At 56.0% G+C, this 12,306-nt stretch overlaps 1 protein-coding gene across 8 annotated transcripts in view; it reads right to left on the bottom strand.

Moving 5' to 3' along the window:
• Positions 1-665: 665 nt before the first annotated feature.
• The window catches only part of GALNT2 (polypeptide N-acetylgalactosaminyltransferase 2), a 189,105-nt gene continuing 177,464 nt past the window's right edge, over positions 666-12,306 (bottom strand). For 7 of the 8 annotated variants that reach the window (XM_042908263.1, XM_042908267.1, XM_042908264.1 and 4 more), the window contains 3 exons: positions 11,556-11,682; positions 5,299-5,418; positions 667-1,598 (listed from right to left, as the gene is read on the bottom strand). In XM_042908263.1, coding sequence (XP_042764197.1) covers positions 1,443-1,598; positions 5,299-5,418; positions 11,556-11,682 — 403 coding nt within the window. In that variant the 3' untranslated portion in view covers positions 667-1,442. Of the gene's footprint in view, positions 1,599-5,298; positions 5,419-11,555; positions 11,683-12,306 lie in introns of all 8 variants that reach the window. The other variant, XM_042908262.1, reaches the window with a different exon arrangement.

The following is a 12,306-nucleotide window of genomic DNA, read 5'->3' on the forward strand; positions in this document are numbered from 1 at the left end:
TGGGCAGCAGGCAGGAGAGGGGAGAGGGAGGCAGTGGCCGCGAGAATGACCAAGGAGCCACTCTGTCCCTGCGTGCGGGGCCGCCGCAAAGGCAAGGAGGACTCTGTGGGGACATTGCCGGGTGCCTCTTCCTGGTAGTAGCTTTAGTTCTGGTCTTGTGGTTTATACCGACAGCGGCTTCCTAAAGCACAAGCCTCGTGTTCCATGCCCTCCGTGTCAACGGATCAGGCGTCTTTCGGTTTGTAGCTTTCCTAACGGTCGACCCAACGCCCATGACCGACAGCAGTCACCTGGGCCCGGGAGGGACAGTGTGGGCAGGCCAGATTCCAGAGCCCAGGGACCGTGGCCAGCCTGCCAGCTCGCCCAGACTCTCCCAATGAGTCCGGGGCTGGTCTCTGACAGCTTCCTGCCATCACCTACTGAGGGCCGTGGGAAGGGGTGGTTTTTTTTTTTGTCTGTTTTTGTTTTTGTTTTTTGTTTTTCCCTAAGAGAAAAGAAATTGGAATTTAAAAAGACCCAAAGCAACGTCTGCTAAAATAAGTAACCCATCCACGTTTACAGATACCGAGGGCACGAAATGTGGATCCCAACATTTGGCGGTGACTTCCGGGCTGAAGGCAACAGAGGCGCCCTGTGTAGGGCAGCCCCCCCCCCCGCCCCCCGCCCAGCGGCCCCCATAGCATCTGCTCACGAGGATGCTCCAGGGGGCAAGGGAGACCACCTCCTCCCTCCCGGAGAGCCCCATCCCTCTTCCTTCTGGCTGTGAACTGCTCTGTGGAGAATTTACAAGATGAGAACAACCTACAGAAACCATAGGGAACTGACCGTACGTTCGTTCTATATACTTATATTTAGTGTCCCACTGTAGAAAAGTTCATACTCAGATACAGCAAGTACATCATGTGGAAGAGGGGGGGTCTGTGCTGGGAAGACAGCTGGGAATAGAGGAGTGGGGACAGGGGAATACGACGTAAACCTGCAAAGCGACGTGGTTCGCTGCTGTGGAAACCCGACGTGATTTCAATGGCATCAAACATGGAGATTTCGAGAGAGTTCTCCTCGTGGTGACGTAGCAACGACACCCCTTCCACCCTCCCTGCCCCCAACTCGTACGCGTTCGGGCCGCTTCTCCGCCGTCCCTGGGGGGTCGTCCGGGGCTTCCCGGCCGGAACCGGGGGGGTGGGGGGGGCACCGGGGGGGCCGTGGCCTCGGAAAGGGGGCCCGGCTGTCTCCTGTGAGGGGAGGAGAGCCGTTGCTCTCTCCTGGCCTCTTCCGTGTCCGCCCAGGCCCCGCGCCTCGCAGAAGTTCTCCGACTTTCAGACCGTGATGGAATACTGAGGTATATAGTTTCGCGGAAAGTTCAAGAAACATAATCAATAACGTGATCACCAAACTCAGCCCGACGGTGTAGGAGACAGGCCGGCGCGGCCTCCCCGGCTCTCCTACTGCTGCAGGTTGAGCGTGAACTTCCACTGCTGGGACAGGGCCGGGCTGCACACCTCCACGCTCAGGCCCCCGTTCTTGGCCGTGCGGCTGTCCAGGCACAGGTTGCTGCCCACGTGCCGCAGCTTGGAGTTGCCCTCGATCTGTTCCCACTTCTGCAGAAGACAGGAGAATGCCTTACAGTAAGGGCACGAACGGAACGGCACGAAACAGATCCTTTTGGCGGGGTCTTCTGGCTACATTAAAAACCCAAAGAACCAAGTATCTTTTTGGGGGGGGGTGGTCTCTGATCACGATGGATGGGAGTTACCAACGGGCCCCCCACAAAGCAGCCCCAGGTGCTGCGAAGCGCCCAGGAAAGAAACCTCCGCTCTCCGGCCTCGGTTTGCAACTCAAAGCCTCCTTTTCCAGGCCGCCAGGGACCGCTTCTCCTGTCCCGCCCTCTCCCTCCTGTGGCTGTGCCCTTGTCCAAGCACCAGCGCCCGGGCACCTGCTATCCTCAGTCATTACAAGGACTTGATGTAGGGACTCTGCATTCGTCCCCAAGAAGGCCTCATCTGATGATCTTTCACCTCAAGGAAGGAGCCCCAGGAAGCTGAACCAGCTCAGAGGGGACCCCAATCGTGCCCCTGGTTACTGGAAGGCAGCCCTGCCCAGAGGGCATGGCCTGGGCACCTCCACACTCTCACGTAGGCCCTCCTGCTAGGCTGAGCCAGAGGAACCGTGTCAGGTGCAGCGAGAGGGAAAGAGATGCTTGAGTGGCCAGAGTATCACCTTGAGGAACCTGTTTCTGGACTGTCCGTTTTCTCTACTAGTCTGCGGGCTCCTTGGGGGCCGTGTGTGTGAGAAACTTGCCTCAGCCACACTAGAGTCTCCCAGCGCTCTGCCTGGCACAACCGAGTTCCAAATGGGGCACTTGGAGAGCACAGGGCAGAACGTCTTCTTACTCAAGCGTGCGCACCCTCCCCCCTACCAAAACTAAACCCAGCAACCAACCCGCCAACCTCAACCCACCAGCTAACCAAACTCAATCAGCCAGTCAATCAACTCACCGATCAATCAACTCATCAACCAACCAACCAACCAACCAACCAACCAACCAACCAACCAAGTCAGGAGACAAAGCCCACAGCCTAAAGGAAAGGGAAGGAAAGGCAGGAAATCTGAGCCCCCCCACCCTGCTGTTTACCCCCATGTAGAAATCTTGAATGTTTGTTCTTTAAAAAAAAAAAAAAAAGTATCACACTTTTTTCTCCCCAAAGTTCTCCCTTCATTAACATAGTCTGTGATTCTAATTAATTTTTTACACTGTGTGCGCTAAAGCTCCTTTCCGTAAGTATTTTTGCAAATCCTTTTGACACCGTGGAATTGAATTTTCTTCCTCCTGCCTCCCTTTCCCCTCTGACTCTGCAAATGCACACACAACACGAGCACACAGACGTGCCTGGAAACCAAATGGTCCAACTGGCAGGACGGTGCGGCTTCAAGATAAATTTAGCTGAGAAGCCTCGTCTCAAATGGCACATGAATGAGGTGGGGAAGGAGGCAGAAGAGGCAGAGGGGAGCCCAGCTCCCTGGGAACTGACCTTCTGCACCGGGACCCTGGGATACGCATTCGCATGGCCCGCTAACCTGGAGTTTTTGCCAACAGTGAAATTCAGCGTGATCAGATGAACACGGGGGAGGTCATGGCTACCTGCCTGTCATCTCCTCCTTTCTGGCTCCCTGGCCGTCAGTCATTCCTCACGCAGGTTTCCTCCATTGTCATGGGAAGTGTGTATGCCCTGCCCACATCCCCGTGTCACTCTGAGTGGCCAAGAATCGGGTTTGACAAAGGACACGGAATGAATGGAATCTGATTTCCTTCTCTGGAGGGGCTCTGCCTGTCATGTGTCAAAACATCAGCTAAATGGAAGGTCTTTAAAAAAAGAACCCAACCCCAGCTGTGTCTCTGGCAGGCAGCGCCCTCCGCCCGGGCTCACGGGTCAGATTTCTGGGGCATCGAGGCTCTCCTGAAACAGCCCCCACATTTCCACGTGCCACGCAGCCCGAAGAGTCTGCAAGAATTTTCCATCTCCTGGTGTGAGCCTCTCGGGGGGTCAGTGACACTTCCTAAGACCTGGGACTACAGCAGGATTACCTGTCAACTCCTGAGATAAGACCAGCTCCCGCTAAAGTAGCTCCTCTAGAGGTTACGCATCTGTTTTGTTCTGTTCTTTTAGGAGGTTTGGTGACCAGATAAAATCATCAATTTGTCCCTTCTTTGTGCCTCCATGGACGCCCCTGCCCCGTGACACTCCACGGTAGCGTGGCTGCAGCCTGGGCGGGGGGCATCATGGAATCCTGGGTGCATCGATGCCCAACCAGCAGGACTGTGGGCGGCCCGGGTCCAGGGGACAGGGGCCTCCCCGTTGGGCGGTCGCGCTCGCGGACCAGGGGTACCGTGCACTCCTGAAACCATGCCGTCAACACAGATGAACATTTGAGGACGGCAGACTGTGGGCAGACAGCCGTGCGGGGGAGGCACCCGCTGCTAAACCAGGGATTCCGCTGAGTAGAGGATGCGGGACACCCAGTGGTCAGGCCAGCGGTGGCCAGAGGCAAGCGTTTCTCCGACAACGGGATCTAATAAGCAAGGGACCAGGTTTTGGCCTCGGTCCTCCCAGGGGACCCTGGAGAGAAGATGCGGGTCTCAGCCTCCCCTTTTGTGAAGCCGGTGTTGAACTAGAAGCCCACTCAGGCTCCTGGCTCTGTGCCTCAGTTTCCCTACACCCATCTACCTGAGAAGAAGGGACTGTATGAAGACAAGCCCGCTCCACACGTTGGCATGTGGAAGGGCCTTTTGCGGCTACGTTTCTATTTCTGACACTAGCCATTACCCCAGTCAAGAAAGGGCATGTCTCCATGTTACCCGCTGGGAGTATGTCAGAGAAAACCAGCTTCAAAGGCAAAAACATTCTAAACTGTTTGGAAAAATACATACACATATATGTACATACATGTATATATGTGTGTGTATATATATACACACACGTATACACTTGAGAGTGTGCGTATAAGGTTTCATCCACTGGAACTTACATAGCATTTTTGTAAGTTTAAAAAGCAAAGATATTTAACAAATAAGAACGTAAGTTTTCTTTAAAATATCCAGCGGCATGGAGAGAATGTGCCCCCACGTGCAGGGGGGTCTGATGAGGCGGCAAGTTACGGGGTTGCGGTCATCACGTCCAGCACTCAGACCCACACATCCGCGGCCACCACCGTCCGTTATCTCCTTGGTGCTCACCGACGTCACCAGATACTTTCAGGGTGCCCACAAACAAGCAGCTGCTACAGAGAAGCTTCTGGACAGGGGACCACCAGCCCTGCTTCCCTTGCACAGCACGGAGGGGAGGAAATGACCTGCCCCTACCACCGTGCCCGGGCTAGAGAAGGCAAGGCGTTCACAGACCTTCGGAGGAGCCGAGCATACAATCACGAAACAGATCGGTCAAGAAGTTACGGGGAGCCGTAACCCAGGACGGGGCACTCATGGGAGAGCGGCCCACAGGGGGCAGAGGAGAGAAAGCACGCCATCCAGAGCCGGTGCCCACGGAGACCGAGGAGCCTTCGCAGCACTCGCACCCCGCACCCTGCAGAGACACGACGATCCCACGTTCGCCCAGCACGGGATTCGCGGGCAGCCGGCCACACACCGGGGGCTGCCCAGCAGGGTAGGGGGACGGCGGGCAGACCGCGGGAGCTGGAGTCCGGTAGGGCAGCCGGCACGGCAACAAACACGGCGTACGCGCTGCCCGTCGAGGCCACGGAGGAGGCACCGGGAGGCCAGGCCGAGGGGCACGGGCACCCTACCTGTCTGCTGTCGTTTTCCCGGCAGCCCTGCAGCTTTATGACCGAGCCCGGCGTCCGGTCCACCACCGTCAGGCACAAGTCCATGTGTTTCACCGACTTCTCCTTCGTCAGGGCCCATTCCTGGAACGCAAAACTGCAGGTCAGGGGCGGGCCACGCGCGGGCCCGTGAGGGGACGGGGCCCCCAAAGGGAAAGGGTCACGCTGTGGAGCCGGGATGTGGAGCCCCCTGGGCCAACGCAGGGCCGACACGCGACTTTCCGCCTAAGGGCGGGTCCTCAGCTGGGGGTGTCCGGGGGTGCCTCCCGGCGCAGCACCAAGATTTTTGCAGACCGTCGTGGCAGCAGGGCTCCGAGAACGCCAGGAACCAAGATAAACAGTATTAACTATGTTAGCCCCAGACGCAAATCAGAGCACCGCGCTCATCTTCTACCCTTAAATGTGAGCTGGAGACACCGTGGCTCGTGCGTGGTTCCCACAAGACGGACGGTGCACCCACGTCGTTTTGGGGAAGGCTCTGCGCCCCCTGCAGGTGTGGTCTGGAAACAGCCTTTACGAATGCGGATTGTAACGTGTGAAAATTATAAATTACACAGGGCCAATCTAGGCAAAACGTACAGCGTGTAGCCTCACTCCTGGGCGGTGGGTGATTTAATGCTCAGGAAGGTCTGAGATCCCTGCGGCTGGGCCTATGTATTTACACACACACACACACACACACACACACACACACACACACAGCACAACTAGTTATTCTGAGTACTCGATAAGACTGTCTCAAACGGCAGGAAGCCAGAGAATGGGGAAGAAGTGGGAGTGTGGCCATAGGCAGAGGGCTCCCGGCAGGGCAGTGGGTGGGACAGGAGGAAGGTGGCTTCTGACCTCTGCTCTAGGGCGGGACCCTTTCGAAGGGGTAAACACCCAAATGAGCGCTCGGGATCCAGAAGCAGCAAGGCGTCTCCCGATGCAGAATTCTATCAGGACAGACCACCCGTGGCGTCATTTCTGCCGCCACGATACAGCCGTCCTTGCAATGACCCCACCGCGCCCTGCAGCGACCCAGGTGCTCTCGCAGGGCCGGGCCCAGGGCGGTGAACAGGCAGGCAGGGCCCCGACCCCGTGGGGCTGGCTCTCCAGCGGGGAACACACATGAATGTACCACGGCCACTTAGGCGTATTAAGTGCTTTGGAGAAATTATTTTCCTTTTCTTCTAAGGGGACAGAGATGAGAGAGGGAATAAATTATCATTTTTTTAAAGTGTATTTATTGAGAGAGAGAGAGAATGAGTATCTCAAGCAGGCTCTGTGCAGTCAGTGCAGAGTCCAATGTGCGGCTCAAACTCACGAAGCGTGAGACCATGATATAAGCCAAAGTCAAGAGTCAGACGCTTAACTGATTGAGCCACCCAGGCACCCAGGGAATAAATGACCTTGTAAAGAAGCCTCACTATTCAATACCCAGGTCACCCTGGGACAAATGGTGGGCCCCAGACAGGCAGCCCCCGCAGGGACCGGAAAAGCCGTTAGCCTGTTCTCCGGCTGCCTCGCTCCTAACAGGGAGGCCGACTCGGGCCAGTGCCCTCACTCCCCTCGCCTTCAACGTCCTCACCTTTTAACTAGTGTTTCTCAAAGTGTGCTCCATGAGGAATTCTATGAAGTTAGTTCCAGGTCAAATACATTTGGGAAACGGTGAGTTTGGGCCATGTTTCCCTCCGCAAGTTCGGAAAGAAGTCTCTTAAAGGCTCTGAAAGTCCGAGGATAGAAGAAACTGCCCGGGCTGTTTTCCTTTGAGACTCTCAGGCTCGGGAGCTCGGAGCCCTGTCCCCACCTGTCCCCGCCAGCGGCTCTTGGCAGTGAGCTCTGCAGAGTGCCCTCTGGTAAGGGCCACGTGCCGCCTCTGAGCGGCGACTGCAACCTTCCACGATGCCGTCACTCAACAGTCGGTGCTTCTCAGGTGCCAACAGGTGCTCAACGTCACCGGCACTTGAGGGCGTCACTCACGGCACAAAGGCCCCTGAGAAGGAGGACGTGCATGTGGTCTTTCGTCACGTGTCCAGCGAGGCTTGTGTGAAACAATGGCACCGAGACACCCCCCACCCCCACCCCCCGCTCCTGTCTAAGATTTTACATGGTTCCGGGAAGCAGGTGTCGAAAGCCGCTGGAAGGGCTGCAAACAGATACCCAGTTAAAGCTCACGTCTCGATGTTTCTACGAGCTTCTTGCCACTGTGCGCTTAATTATTTTAAAGCCGACTTTAGGCTGAATTTCAGAAAAACTAATTCAGCTGTGCAAACAACACAGCTAGTTGCCACTTTGTTCTTCTGTGTTGCATTTCAATGATCTGGATTTGTCAAATAAAGTTCATAAATATTTAAGGAACGCTTTTTTGAGCCGCTCCTCTTAAAAAAGCCAGGCCATTAATTTTCCCATTTCCTGTGTGTCTGCTGGGGCTCAGCCAGAAACCACATAACAAACCTTACTCTTCCAGAGCATGGGACCCTATTTTCAGTGAGGGAATGTTATCTACCCTCAGTTTTCACCCATGTGGCACACTTCTTAAGAAAGCATCACTTTGCGTCAGATCAGATGGGGCTCACTCGTGGCGGGTTTACGAGTCGGGTTCTCTGCGAGCGGTAGGCGTGAGCTCTGCCTTCCAGAACCACACTCCCCAGTACGGTGGGAAAAAGAAATTTTTTTAATCCTTTTTGAGACACACACACACACACACACACACACACACACAGAGAGTGAAAGGGTAGGGGGAGGGCAGAGAGAGAGGGAGACACAGAATCCCAAGCAGGCTCCAGGCTGTGGGCTGTCAGCATAGAGCCCAACGCGGGGCTCGAACCCATGAACCAAGAGATCGTGACCTGAGCCGGAGTGGGACGCTTAAGGGACTGAGCCACCCAGGCGCCCCGCCTCGGTTCAGTTAAACAGAGCAAATGCCTCACACCCTCGGTCGCATTAGCTACGTTCTGAGTGCTCTGTAGCTGCAAGGGGTCGGGGAGAACCGCACTGGACGGGGCGGGCTAGAACACCGTCCTCACTTTACAAAGCACAGCTGGACGGCGCTGATCTAGAAGGCGGCTCTCTCTGGGCCTCAGGCCGGTCCACGGAGGAAGGTGTTCCCAGGCGTGTGGGTGAAAGTACACCACGTCGTCATACTGCCTCCCGGTCCCTCAGTGATGTGGCCTCTCCCTCGAGGAAACTCTTCACCGTGCAGCTGCTCCTTTAGAATCACCCGCCTCGGGAGCTTTCGAAAGCCCCAGTGCTCTGCGGCCCCAGGCCAAGTGAAATCCCAGGCTTTCTGGGCATGGGACCTGGCGTCGGTATTTCTTAAAAGCTTTCGGGGCTATTCCAGCACAAAACCACAGGAGGAGTGCTCAGAGCGAGTGGAAACCTGCTCCCTGGAGAGGCGGGGCTGTGTCCTCCCGTCTATGACCCCTGAGGGGGCAGCACCTGGCACAGCGGGTCCCCCGCAAATGTCTGCTGAAAGGGAGGAAAAGTCACCCCGTGCGAGAACAGCAATGGTCTCACAACAGGAAAGGGGAAAAAAGAGTGGGAACGGGTTGGCTCCGCACAGGCCGTCACGTGTGTTTGTCACGACAGCCCCAGGCACGGCACCGGGGTCTGCTTTGCGCAGGCTCTGGGACAGGCCAAGGTCGGGGCTGGGCCACGGCACAGCACTGTCGCCTGTGTGCACAGCTGGGAGCAGCCGTGTCTGGGGGGCCTCCTCCACTGTCCCCAACTACTTCCTCCCCCGAAGACGGTGCCCTGAGAGCAGCTCGCCACCAGCGAGCTCCGATGCCTAGACATCAGGGGACTATAACCAGGACACCTCGGAGACTGAGAGGGGGAGCAATGAAAAATTTCACGGGGAGAAACAGGTGTAAACCGAGAACGTCCGGGCCAGGCCAGAGCAGTGTTCGTGGGCTGAGATACCAACATGCAGGCGGGATCTGGGGATCCAGAGCCACAGCCACCAGCCGTCACTGGTGGGGGTGATCACATGGGCCACTGAGTGGTCGAGAGCCAAGCACAGAGCCCGGGACAGAAGCTGGTGCCTGAGACACTGAGGGCAGGGTGGGCGGTGACGGGAAATCCTTCACGGCCGGCCGGCACACTTACTTTTAGAATGCCCTACAGAGGGGCACCCGGCTGGCTCAGTAGGCTAGGCCCCCGACTGGATTTCGGCTCAGGTCGTGATCTCACGGTCCGTGAGTTCGAGACCCGTGTCGGGCTCTGTGCTGATGGTGCGGAGCCTGCTTGGGGTTCTCTCTCTTCCCTGATTATGCTCTCTCTCTCTCTCTCTCAAAATAAGTAAAGAAATGTTAAAAAAATTACTTTCAGATGCTCTACAGAGTAAGACTTCTCACTGCCCAGGAGAGCTGCTAAAATATAAAGGACTGAGCCCTTTAACTTTCACTGGATCATCAGAACATCGCAAATGTGACAGAGGGGAACCCCAGGAATGAATTGAGTGAAGCCAAGGCGGAATTATAAAACGTCTAACAACAGGGCTGGTAAATAACTCGAAGGCAAACTTTCAGCAGTTTCATCATGGCTTTGGACAGAAGCAGATAAAACCCCCGCCTGTCCCCGTGCTCACACCCCTCCCGCCTCCCACCGCAGCCCCGAACCTCTACTGCTCAGTGTAGAGGGAGCCATCCCTGCACGGCCTCCCGCAGTCAGACCTGGGCCGGGACAAGGATGACAGCAACGCCACGTGACCCTGTGTCATCCCCTGTTGTGTGAGGCTGAGTATGTCACAGAGGCCATGCGGTCCCCAGCAAGAGGTGGGATCACACTTAATTTCACTGCCTCGGACTGAAGGGCAGGAAGAGTGCCTCCCCACCCCCCCCCCCCCACCTCCTGTCCCCAACCAACAAACTGCCCGACTTGTGTCCTCCCTCCGCCTCTCCTTCCTTCCCTCTTTACTGGTCCTCCTTCCAGCTGACCCCTCACATTTGGGGGGCCTGGGAAAGAGTACAAACGGGGACCCACATATCACAGGCTGAAATACTTGAAATCCGTAAATCCAGCTGTACCCAGAGGCTGGCCGTGCACTCACCCAAAGCTCACGGCCTGTCCAGAAGACAGAGGCTCTGGGGACAGAGGGGAGACCCTGGGAGCCCAGGCGGGGGGCGGTGGGGGCGGCACGCAGGTGCTGGGCCGGACCTGGCTGCCGCCTGAAGCTGGCTCTCCGCCTCTTATCTGATTTAGGGTGTCCGGACCATTCCAAGCATCTGCTAAGATGCCATCACCAAGTGAAGGGAGCATTTGGGGATCGCAGTCTGCCTAGATACTCCCTGGGGGTGGGGTCTGGAGCCACCAGCTGTACATGGGAGCAGGGGCCCTCTTTTAAAAATAATCCTTTTTAAAGAAGGTTCTAGGATCAATAAACCTGGATACACCGAGTTAAACTGCCTCCCAAACCCCGCCTCACCCCGTTTAAACTGCAGGCCCTCTGAGAGCTTGGCATATTTTCAAAGAGGTAAGAGTACTTAGCATTGCCCAACCTTTTTTTGCGTACAAAGCCCATGGTTTCCCAAATACCTGTTATTATCTCATTACAAAATGGCTTTCTAGACCATTGTCTTCTGGAACACGCAGGCCACGGTTAGGCCCATCAAGCCTTCTTGGCCTCATTTTCAGTGAGGATAGAAGGTGGTGGGGTTTTACGCTTCCTGGAAAAGTTGCGTGTGTGTGTGTGTGTGTGTGTGTGTGTCAGACCGAAGCTAGTAATTATTAATTTTTCTATCTAAGCTGTTGCTGTCTAACAGGCAGGGGGACCAGGAATGACTCTGGCGGCTGCCACAAGGACTGTGGTTAAGTACCCATTTAACTGGGGCATAGGTAGGTGTTGACAAGCACATTCGGAGACTAGACACAGATGGGGACACAGAACAGGTGCTCTGGGGATGAGCACACATCACAGGGAGGACGGAGGCAGCAGGAAGACGAGGAAGAGGAGGAGGAGGAGGAGGAGAGGGAGGAGGAGGAGGAGGAGGAGGAGGAGGAGGAGGAGGAGGAGGAGATTAAGACTGGCCCAAGGCTGCTGACAGGCTCCACGCCTCTGATCCGAGACACCCCACCCGATTTGGTGGCCGTCTGCTAGCGGGTGACAGGCAGGAACTAGGTGCTACCTCACGGACAACTGGGGTCACAGGAGAAAGGCAGCAGCTAGGACTTGTAACGTCAGGGCCCCTTCCCCGTTGTCTCTGGGTCTCCGGGAGCTAAAGTCCACCCCACGCACATACCTGGTTCCCCCCTGCATTGTGGCACTCGTAAACTCCGACGACACCGTCAGCAAAATGTCCCAAAGTGTCCAGGCAGTTGGTTCCCTGCTGCAAGGCCCCAAAAGCTATATCCTGGTGGTCGGGAACCCTGGAAAGCAACGGGAGAATCGTCTGCTTAATTCCGCGGGAGCCCCCAGCTCCCGCCATCCACTTCCTCGGCTTGGTGACTTTATCTCAGGCAGCAGGAACCACGAGAGGAAGGCCTCCACTAGGCCCCGTGCCCCTCCCCCACTGGCGGGCGGTCTCAGCGGGGCAGCGTTTCACCCACGTCCTGGATTTCTAAGCCCGACTGAAGATCACGTTGGAGGACGAGTCTTTGTATTCCATGTCAGGGAAACGTTTCTGGAAAGGAAAAGCTCCTGTATTCTTCCGGTGTTGGTCCGTTGGAAGTTCTTTAGGAAAGCAATGAATGAGGGGCGCCTGGGTGGCTCTGTGGGTTGAGTGTCGGACTTCGGCTCAGCTGACGGTCTCGCAAGTTCGTGAGTTAGAGCCCCACTCTGGGCTCGTTGCTGTGGGCCCAGAGCCTGCTTCGGAGCCTCTGTCCCCCTCTCTCTGCCCCTCCCCCGCCTCGTGCTCTCAAAAACAAACATTAAAAAAAAAATTAAAAAAAAAAAAAGATACGTATTTAAAAAAAAAAAAAAAACAGTAAAAGAAAAGCAGTGAGCATGGTCATGTGCCGCTTGAACTTCCCAGAAAACTTAGGATCTGACCT

The sequence above is a fragment of the Panthera leo genome, chromosome D2, assembly GCF_018350215.1.
Source record: "Panthera leo isolate Ple1 chromosome D2, P.leo_Ple1_pat1.1, whole genome shotgun sequence".
Taxonomy (NCBI): domain Eukaryota; kingdom Metazoa; phylum Chordata; class Mammalia; order Carnivora; family Felidae; genus Panthera; species Panthera leo.